The 11027-nt window shown below is 40.1% G+C and overlaps 1 protein-coding gene across 1 annotated transcript in view; it reads left to right on the plus strand.

The window, feature by feature from the left end:
- Slc9b1 (solute carrier family 9 member B1) overlaps positions 1–11027 on the plus strand; it is a 26561-nt gene extending 15534 nt beyond the window's left edge. Inside the window, exons 7-11 of the mRNA XM_050157763.1 lie at positions 1123–1229; positions 2482–2631; positions 4041–4149; positions 5139–5275; positions 10812–11027. Coding sequence (XP_050013720.1) covers positions 1123–1229; positions 2482–2631; positions 4041–4149; positions 5139–5275; positions 10812–11027 — 719 coding nt within the window. The remainder of the gene's footprint in view (positions 1–1122; positions 1230–2481; positions 2632–4040; positions 4150–5138; positions 5276–10811) is intronic.

Below are 11027 nucleotides of genomic sequence, written 5' to 3' on the forward strand. Positions count from 1 at the left end.
AAAAAAAAAAAAAAAAAAAAAATGAATTTGGAGATTCTCCTCTTCAGCGTATATTTTCTAAAAATCTGCAAGGTACTGGTGTTTTTCCTTTGTATGCTTGACACAGTTTCAAAATCTCTCTGGTCCAGGAGTCTATCTCTGACCTCTCCTTTGTTCTTGACAGTACTTGGGTATCAGGTTAGAAGCAGGTGAGACAAAGGCTAATGTTTTAGGCCTTCTCCAAACTGACCCTGTCTTCCTTTCAATGGAGAAGTAATAAGTGGGATACCTCCCCACCCACCAGCCCTGTGCCAGCTTGGGGATGGGCTGCTGGTAGCTCAGCACACTCTAGTGTTTCTCCTTGTTTCCACGCCATCATTCTTCTCTCCCCTTGTAAGGATCACCACATCTTCTTAATTGGCATATGGAGCTCCATGAAGGCTCTTAGGCTATTGTTATTGTTCAGTTGTCTGGGGGTTCAGGCATCCTAACTAATAACACTCCATTCTTTTGAGTGGAAAATATATCTAACACTTATATATGTTTAGCTAATTCAATGCTTAGAGTAAAGATAAACAATTTTTTAAATTGAGGATTAAGAGTTTTTGTCTACTTTTTAAAATATGTAATGACTTAATATAAAATATTCATATTAAAACATATTGAAAACCTAATTGACTTATCTATATCTAGGATTAACTGGGGCATACAAATGTTTTATGTGGTTGTTATTGATAAGTTGTCCTTTCAACATTTAAGTGACTTGTTTAGTTTGCACACAGAATATCAAATTGTCAGCATGGCCTAACCAGCCCATTGCAATGCTTCTGTCACTTGCTCTGCAGTTTTCTCCCTTACTTGGTCTTATAGATTAAGTGTAAGGAGAGCACATGATTTCTTGATTTTCTAACCCGTTTCTACAATGGATATTTCTAGTTGTGTGTTTATATTAAATTAGTAGAAATAGATGTTTAACTTCTGATAGCTCTGAATACTTTTTCACACATGCCACTATTAAAGGTCCAGGTTGTAATTTGTTGAAATAAAATGTACTCGTAAACCACGTAGGTCTTATTCTCTAACGTATAGCGTCTATGAAAGTATTTCTCAGTGAAAGGTTTCTTTTATTTTGTTCCCTTACAGGTAGTATAATTAGCAATGTCCTATCGTCCTTGAGGAATGTATTTGTTGGTGTGCTGGTAGGAATTGTTATGGGATTTTTTATTCAGTATTTTCCAAGTGAAGATCAGGTAAATTAAAAATAAAAATCTGCTTTGTAGAGCTTTAGTATGTTAATCAGCCTCCCACCACGGTACTGAACCACCTGGGAAACTCTTATTCTTTGTAACAAAGGTTTAGTTAGCCCGCAGTTGTGGAGGTTACGATCTTTATCGACCTGCCTCATCACCCTGTCAGTGTACCACTGCCAGAGCGGGTATCAGCGCAAAGCCAGCTATGTCATGAACCCTGGGACAAAGGAAAAGGAGGAAGGGACTGGAACTTAACGACTTGCTTAGAAGCATGCTTCCCTGATTTACAGAGATCCCACCATGCCCCTTACCACGACCCCGTATCAAACTTCTAATATAAGGACTTTGGGAGATGGTCCAACATGGGTGTAGCATAAAACTCTCTGAGACAACTTTAGACAGAACTGTGAAACATAAAATTCCCCCAATGTTGCCTCTGATGCCTACAGCATGCTTAAAACTGAGCCTAATAGTGGTTGATTCCAAGTAGTCTTAGTTAATGTCACTGTGTCTTGATCTGGTAAATTAAAATACTGAGAACAACGTATGTGACCCCCCCCTTCCTTCCACTCCACCCCCATTTCACCTAAAACAGCAGTGGATACTTGACAATTTTCTTAATCCTTTTCCCCAAAACTTTCTCCTGAACATATTTGAAACAGAGATAAGTTCCACTTTATCTGCCCATATTTTCTACTTTAAATTTGCCTCCATTCCCTTTGACAAGTGTTTTAGACCTGGGTTGTTGTTGTTGTTGGTGGTGGTGGTGGTGGTTGGTGCTGATGTTGCTGCTGCTGCTGCTGCTGCTGCTGGTGGCAGTGGCAATTTTGAGGCAAAGTCTCACCATGTAGCTGAGGCTGGTTTTGAACTCAGTGGTTGCCTTTGTCCTACCTCAGTTTGTAATTTGGTTTCTTGCATCAAAGTTATCAAATCTTTTAAATAAATAAATCTTCAAAACATTTATTTTTAACAACTGATGTTAGAGGCACTGCCTCCCTCCCTTTTCAGGCAGAGTCTGGTAAGCATTTTCCTGTTAGCATCACTGTATGGAGAGTGAAAGCCTCTCTCATATTTGATGAATTATTGCTTAGTTCTGAATCTACCGAAAGTTTTGATGCAAAATCAAACCAACATTTTGGAGACTATTATTTAATACAAATTTTACAAATATTGTAGCAAAAGGTAAAAAAAGATAGATAATGCCACATCTTGTATGTTTAATGTAAAACAACTTCTAAATGTGTATTTCTAGGTGAAAGTTACACAGAGGCGAGCCTTCCTTGTTCTGAGTATGTGTATTTCTGCTGTCTTAGGCTGTCAGTACTTTGACTTACATGGATCTGGAGGACTGGTCACACTAGTGTTGTCGTTCATGGCAGCAAAAAAATGGGCTAAAGAGAAAGTGAGTATCACTAATGTTTTTAAAGATAAAATAGCTGAATTTTGAAATATATAATGGGCATTTAGAAATCCGCCTCCATGTAGTTGGAAGATGTTCCACCTCCCCCAGGAAGCACATGGAGTGAGTAATTAGTATTAAAGAAAACCACATTGACCCATAGTAAAATGCCATTAGAAGCTGTGTTCTTATGTCAGGATTTTCTCTGAGAATTGTATGATTTGATTATATGCCTCTTATTTACTATTTTTTAAATGCTTAGTTCCATAATTTACCCATGAAAACATGTTCTAAAATTTAGAATATCTTTGTCCCAATAAAACTTTTGTTTTATTTTGTTTATATTATTATTATTTTACATTTATTTATGGGGAGGGGCATGGAGGTCAGAGGGAGGCTTATTGAAGTAAGTTGCTTATTTCCACTGTGTGTGTCCTGGTACTCGAACTCAAATTGTCAAATTTTGTGTCAGGCACCTTTATCCACTGGGACATTTTACCTGCCCAACTTACACTTTTTTCACTGATGACAAAAAATGTACAAAAAAAAGAATATGTTTATAAAAATCAAAACATACTAAATGCAGAAGATTCCTATATTCCTTACTCTCCTTAATAGTCTGCTTATTCTCCAAAATTAATCATTTTGAAAAATACTATATTTATAGATAGGTATATATATTCTCTTTTTAAAATAAAAATGTTACTAACCTGAACAGATTTCTTCATGTAGCCTTTTCATATATACAAGTATTCTGTAGGAATGGATTCATAGAAGTGGGATTTCTGGGTTTAAAAATAGTCCTTATTTTGACAATACTGCTAAATTATCACTTGGAAAGCTTTTCAGTGCTTATACTCCGCCAACACAACAGGAAACTTACTGAAAACAACTTTGAAGTCGTCGATACAAGTCTTAGGAAGTAACCTCACAAACCTCCAGAATATTTTCTTCCTGCTTGTTTACAGCCTGTCTGAATTCATTTCATGGACTGGGTTCCGAAACTGTCATTAGGCAGGCTTCCCCACTCCCTTCTGATGGGCCAGCGTGAGCTGTGTATGTTCTTGTCTCACATGCTGTGCTTCTAGCCCTACTTCTGAATATTACGAGGACTTCCCAAACTTTTTTCCTTTTTTGGAACACAGTGGCGAGATGATATTGTTTATTGTATAGATTTGTGTGTTTCCTTAACCAAATTCTGTTTGGATAAATGACATTACTCAATTGTCATAAGTTAAGTTTTAACTTTTTCCCTAAAAATAAAGTATCATCAGTTAATTAAATTTTAAAAAGGCTTTAAATTTCTGAAATGCAGTCAAATGTATGTGCACATCAACCAAAAGTCTAAAATTCCTGAAGTTCAGTTACGTTTGCATGCCATAAGAACTGAAATGTATTTCTCGCTCCTATAGGTTGGAGTCCAAAAAATTGTCGCAAACACATGGAATATTTTTCAGCCACTTCTCTTTGGCTTAGTTGGAACAGAAGTATCTGTTGAGGCTCTTGAATCGAGAACTATTGGTAAGAGCACAAAAAGCACAGGAGATGGACAACACAGGTTTTATTTTGTGTATACCATATCTCCGAGTGTCTTTAAAGAGCTTCGGAATCACACTGACCACATCTACTCTTTTCCTCTACCTCTATACGTTTCTTTGTTTTCAGTCAAAGACAGCCCAAGTGATCCAGAGAAATAGATTACAGGAAACATTAGATATCATTAGATGCTTCTATCCGCATCCCTGGAAACATGTCCCCAAAAAGGCAATTCACAGTTAAATGAATTCCATTCAAACTGTATTACATCAAATGAACTGAATGCCACATCATCAGCCTTTCTTCCCGTGGTGCTCCCACCGTCACATAATCTAGTACTGTAGAAGAACTTCCAAAAAGGCAGGGGAGATGGCTTGAGGGGTAAATTGCTAGTCATGTAATCCTTAGGACCTATATTTGATCTCAGGCACCCGTATAAAAGCAGTCTCAGCAGCACTGGCAGGCAGAGACACGAGGATCTCTGAAGCTTGTCAGTATAGTCAGTAAGCTCCAGGTCACTCACAGACCTTGTGCCAAAAAGAAGCCATTGAAAGCCCTGGCTGTTCTTCCAGAGAACTCAGGTTCAATTCCCAGCACCCACATGGGCATCTAACAACTGTCTCTAATTCCAAGATCTGACACTCACATAGACATACATGCAGGCAAAATACCAATGCAAATGAAATAAAAGTAAATAAATTATTTTGTTTCATAAAAAGAAGCCATTGAGGAAGACAGCAAACATAAACCCCTTACCTGTTTAAGTGTGCATGCACACCCAACACACCCCTATATGCATATACACATACAACACTTCATTTTTACTTTGTGTTTTTTATGATTACTATTTTTACTTAAATAGATATAATGAAGCAACAGGCGCAAAATATTTTCAGAAATTTTAGAATTCATCTCTCTAGACAAAAATACCTACCAAGCGCTTTGTTTTTTACATTTGTTTATATGTGTTGTAGGTATGTGTATTGCTACCTTGGGTTTGGCATTATCTGTTCGAATTTTAGCCACTTTTGCACTCATGTCTTTTGCTGACTTTCGTTTTAAGGAGAAAATATTTATTGCTTTATCGTGGATCCCCAAAGCTACAGTTCAGGTAAGAACATACTAAGCAATTAATAATCATTTTAGTTTTGACAAGTTTTAAAAGCTCTAAATGAGGGGCTAGAGAGATGGCTCAGTGGTTAAGAGCATTGGCTGCTTTTCCAGAGGACCTGGGTTCAATTCCCAGCACCCAACATAGCAGCTCACGGATGTCTGTAACTCCAGTCTCAGGGGATCTGGCACCTTCACACAGAGTATATACAGGCAAAACACCAATGCACATCAAATAAAGAAAGAAACACAAAAATAAAAAGGAAGGTGTCCCCCCCCCCCAAAAGAAGTTCTAAATGAAAACTACAAATTGTATCTAATGTACTTTCCTTTTGCCATGTTTGATTGATAATTACTTCTCAAACCCTAGAGCTGGGGAGGATGCTCCAGGGGAAGAGTGTTTGCTGTCCAAGCATGGAACAGGAGTCTGGATCCCTATGGCCACACAGAACAGGCTTGGCTTCAGTGCCTGTAAACCTAGGGCTGGGTGGAGGAGGGCTGGGCAGACATGTGGGAGGCCTACTGAGGCTTGCCAGCTGCAGGTCCATTGGTAATGGAATAAGTAAGGCAGAGAGTGATGAAGAGGACAGTGACATCTGGCCTCCCCAAGTGCACAAACAGGTATGCATTCATCTGTACATGTGCATACTCGTGCAGCACACACACACACACACACACACACACACACACACAAAATGCAACATTTAAAAGATTTGCTTTTAAAGCAATTTACCTGAAATTTAGAAGAGTACTTTGGCAAATAATTTCTAAATTTTATGAAAGTGTTTTTTTTTTCCTGTTTCCCTTAAGTATGAAAATAAGCCCAGGCATGGTGACACATACCTTTTTCCAGCACCTAGGAGGCAGAGGCAGGCAGATCTCTGTGAGTTCATGGCCAGCCTGGTCTATGTAGAGAATTTTAAGAGGCTACATTGATAGACCCTGACTCAAAAAAAAAGTATAAAATAAAATAAGAACATTTCATAATATGGAAATATTTTTATTTGGCTGAATGCTGTAGAAGTAAATATTATATCATTAGAGATACCTTGGTTTTTATAACTGTGGCTTTTCTCACCCTGTCACTCACTCCAACACAAATACATACATGTATTTTAATTAGGTATCTGTTTTTATGATATGTGACTATACAGGGAGGACACAGAGAGCATCTTTTGGGGGCATTTTGTTTGTTTCTTTTTCCATCTTTTCCCCCTACTATTTGACACAATACCCAGCAGGAAGAAAGTTGTCTTCATTAAAATTCCTATTGCTGTGATAAACACCGTGACCAACAGCAGCTGAGGGAAGAAAGGGTTCATTTCATCCTACACTTTAACACAGTCCATCATCAAGGGAAGTCAGCACAGGACCCCAAGGAAGGAACCTGGCAGCAGGAACTGAAGCAATAGTCATGGAGAACCTTGTTTTCCATAACTTGCTCAGTTGTTTCTTTCTTTTTCTTTCTTTCTTTTTTTTTTTTTTTTGGTTTTTTGAGACAGGGTTTCTCTGTAGCTTTGGTGCCTGTCCCAGAACTAGCTCGAACTCCCAGAGATCCGCCTGCCTCTGCTTCCCAGCGCTGGGATTAAAGGCGTGCGCCACCACCGCCCATCAGTTGCTTCTTAAACCATTCAAGACCATGGGCCGAAGGGTAGCACCTTCCACGGGGTAGCACCTCCCACAGTGGGCTGGGCCCTCCCACATCAGCTATGAATAAAGGAAATGCTGTATAGACTTGTCTACAGGCATCTGATTGAGACATTTCTCAATTGAGGTTCCTCTTCCCAGACAACTCTAACTTGTGTCAGATTGACAAAATACAAAACAAACAAATACTAGCCAGGACAGGTAAACGTGTCCTGCATAGCTACACAAATAAATGGTTGAATCAATGAAGACCTTGTAGTTTTATCCTCTTACTTTATAATAATTTCCTCCTTTTAAAAGGTGTTGCTACTTACTGACAACTGCTAACATCGATGGCAGCATAAAAACGTTGCTTTCCCGGGATTTTCCCTCCATTTTGCTGTTACACAATAGAAGCCTGTACATTTCTATGAAACAGAATTCTGTTTTAGGGTTAGAACCACAAGCCCTTAAGGTGAGATTGTTGCTCTTGAATACTGTGTTGCTTGCCTAGGCCTTTAGGGGGTTGCTTCTTTGTCTCTTGGCTCATTGAATTCCTCCTTTATATAATGATCTATGAGCATGTCTACTAAATGGTGGTGCTGTGAGGTTGGCTGAACTAATCTCTGTAAAGCTCTCAGCACAGTTTCTGGTATACATTGGCGCTCCATGAACAATAGCAGAGCTATTTTATCTTACCTTCAAGCCATATAATAACCTGTCTTTTTTGGAGAGGGGATAGTAGATCTATAAAAAGAATGTTTGTCACCTCTCCTTACTTGTGTTTTGATTTATTATTTATCATTTCCTAAAACAGAGTGAAAACAAAGCAGGTATGAAGAAAGCACCTACTACCCAAGCTGCTTTGCTCTGCTTCTTTGTCCCCTTTCCCTGGCATCCAAGCAAAGTTGTATTCTGTACAAACATCAAGAACTGAAAGACATACAGAAACTTTTTTTCTCAAACTCACGATCTTGCAAATGGTAGGCTAGTGCTCTACCGCTTACCTATACCACTAGCCAACATCTTTTTTTTATATAAGTAGAACCATGTGTTCCACATACAAGTTGGAACGAAAATTTTAAATTTAACGTTTCTCCTCATTCTTTGCCTTTTTGAGGCTGCAATAGTGTCTGTGACCCCTGAACATCATAGTCAGCTTCACCTATCATCTTGACAGAAACCTAGAGTCATCTAGGAATAGGGAATCTCAACTTAAGACTTGCCTTGGCCAGATTGACTTGTCTATGAGGCCATATCTATGAGGCATTTTCTTAATTGCTAATTGATGTAGGACTGCCTAGCCCACTGTGGGTGGTACCATCCTGGGCAGGTGGGCCTGGGCCGTATAAGAAAGGACATGAGCCAGAGAACAAGACAATAAGCAGCACCCTTCCATGGATTCAGCATCAGCTCCTGCCTCCAGGTTCCCGCCATGGCTTCTGTCAATGATGGGCATGAACTGTAAAATGAGATGGTCCTTTTCTTCCCAAGTTGCTTCTGGTCCTGATGTTTGTTCCAGCAACAGGAAGAACATGATGGCAGGAGTTGGTACCGGAAGTGTTTGGAACTTTGGGTTAGACATTGAGCACTTAGAAGACAAGAATGCTGAAAGAAATTTAGACAGTGGAGGCCCAGACTGTAAAGTTTCAGAGGGAATTATGAGAGTCCTTCAAAGACTGTGACAGAACTGTTCATATGCTGTATTGGAATTAAGAATTTGTGGAAGTGAAACTTTTTGTGCTTTATTGGGACAAAGGATGCTGGTCAGCTGGGACTGGACAATCAGCTTGATTAATGAGAGACTGTTATTATGAAGTGGAATTCTTGGAAGGAGCTCTTCAGAGTCAGCATGTATACAGTGGTGCAGAGCTGCATCTCAGGTTGGCAGCCAGCCTTGGTAAAGTTTACGAGTCTTCCAGTGATACTGGGTTTTATTGTTGTTTGGTTGGTTGGGTTTTGACTTTTCTAGACAGGGTTTCTCTCTGTAGCTTTTTGGAGTCTGTCCTGGAACTAGCTCTGTAGACCAGGCTGGCCTCAAACTCACAGAGATCTGCCTGCCTCTGTCTTCTGAGTGCTGGGATTAAAGACATGCGCCACCACTGCCTGGCTGTGAAACTGGTTGTTTCACCATGAAAGATGCAGGATTGGAGAAGTCATGGAGAGAAATTGAGGTGTGGCATCATGTGACAGGTTCTGCGTCCGCAAAGAGACCAGGAGAGGCCATTAGTAAAGGTGTAGCCTTAGTTTCAGAAGAGACCCCAGGATGTTTGAGGTGCTGGGACTGGGGGACATCAGCCAAGACAGTGGCAGTTGTGGGATGGAGAGCTCTGGAGTGCAGCTAGCCTGAGCCTACTGGGCAAGCTGTGTGTACCGTAGAGGTGAGGCCACCCAAGCCAACTAGATCCAAAAGATCAAGAGTGAGTCTGTGGTGTTGGAACAGAACGTGGATTTATACCGATGGACTTCGGTTTTGCTTTGATCTCATTGTAACTGTAGCTTGGTTCTTACCTTTTGGAATAAACAAGTATATAACATTTTTAGATTTATTTTAATTTTATGTGTGTTGGGTGTTTTTGCATTTGTGTATGTGCACCACATGCATGGCTGGTACCTGCAGAGACCAGAAGAGCGTGTTGAATCCCCTGGAATTGAAGTTAATGAGACACTGGACCTTGGAAGTGTTGAATTTTTTAAAAGGCTGTGAGACTTTAAAAATTATATTTTACTGTTGTCTCGGGGTTTCTGTCCTGCCTGGTTTCCATCCTCCCACCAGGTCCCACAGCCATTTAGCCCCCAAAGAAATCACACAGATTAATGATAAACTGATTGGCCCATTAGCTCAGGTTTCTTATTAACTCTTATAACTTATATTAACCCATTATTCTTATCTATGTTAGTCACATGGCTCAGTACGTTTTTCAGTGGGGCAATCACATCTTCTTCTGTGGTTGGGACAGGACTAGGGAGGAATGGGCTTCCTCCTTCCCAGAATTCTCCTGTTCTCCTTGCCCCACCTCTACTTCCTGCCTGGCTGCTGGCCAATCAGTGTTTATTTAAAATATAATTGACAGAATATAGACAGTAATGTTGATATGAGATGTTGGAACAAACAAGAAGGGAACATTGTGGATTAAAGTGATGTGTTTGTGTGTAAAAACTGACAAAGTGTGAAATGTCAACCTCAGCTGACAGCTGACAGGAACCAAGAATCCGCTGGGAAGAAGGCACTCCAGAATTGCCTTAACTGGATTGACTTGTGGCCATGTTTGTGGGGCATTTTCTTGATTGCTAACTGGTGTGGGAAGGCTTAACTGACCATGAGCAGTACCCTCTCTAGGCAGGTTGGCCAGTTACGTAAGAAAGGAGGCTGACTGTGAGTCAGAAAGGAAGTCAGCACGCCAAGTTCTCCCTGGTCTCTACTCCAGCTCCTGCTCCAGGCTCCTGACTGAGTTCCCGCCCTGACTTATATTTCTACCATTTTGCCTTTACTTTACAGTTCCATAGTTAATGTGTATGTGCATTTCATTCCTGAAAATTTTAAGGCAATTTCTTGCCTATATTTGTATATGTAAATCGTAAGGAAAAATAAAGACAATAATTTAAAAAAAAATTACACACACATTGTGGCTACAGCCGCAGTAGCTCATGCCTGTAATTCTAGTACTCAGGAGGTAGACATGGGCTGTACAGTGTAATCTTGTCTCAAAAACAAAAGAAAATAAGTAAATACATGATAAAAGCTAACTGGCTGAGGGTTGTGGTGGGGGCCGGGAGCACGGGCACCTTTCTAACTCTGTAGGAATTTAAAGAATGTACCTCCTCAGGGGAAAGAAGAACAGCATCTATGTTTATTATATGTTAACTCTGAATAACATTTTTCTTTTGCCCTGTGTCCTCCCTAACTGCAGGCGGTCTTAGGTCCTCTGGCTCTAGAAACAGCGAGAAGAGTTGAGGCCCCCCACCTCGAAGCATACTCAAAAGATGTGATGACGGTAGCCTTCCTAGCCATCCTGATCACAGCTCCAAATGGAGCTCTCCTCATCGGCATACTGGGACCCAAAATACTTGAACGTGGTGATATGGCAGTCCCTTTAAAAGTAGATATATCAAATTTTGAACCTTAA

This window comes from Alexandromys fortis, unplaced genomic scaffold, assembly GCF_014885135.2.
Source record: "Alexandromys fortis isolate MF-2015 unplaced genomic scaffold, M_Fortis_MF-2015_v1.1 scaffold_19, whole genome shotgun sequence".
In the NCBI taxonomy this organism is placed as follows: domain Eukaryota; kingdom Metazoa; phylum Chordata; class Mammalia; order Rodentia; family Cricetidae; genus Alexandromys; species Alexandromys fortis.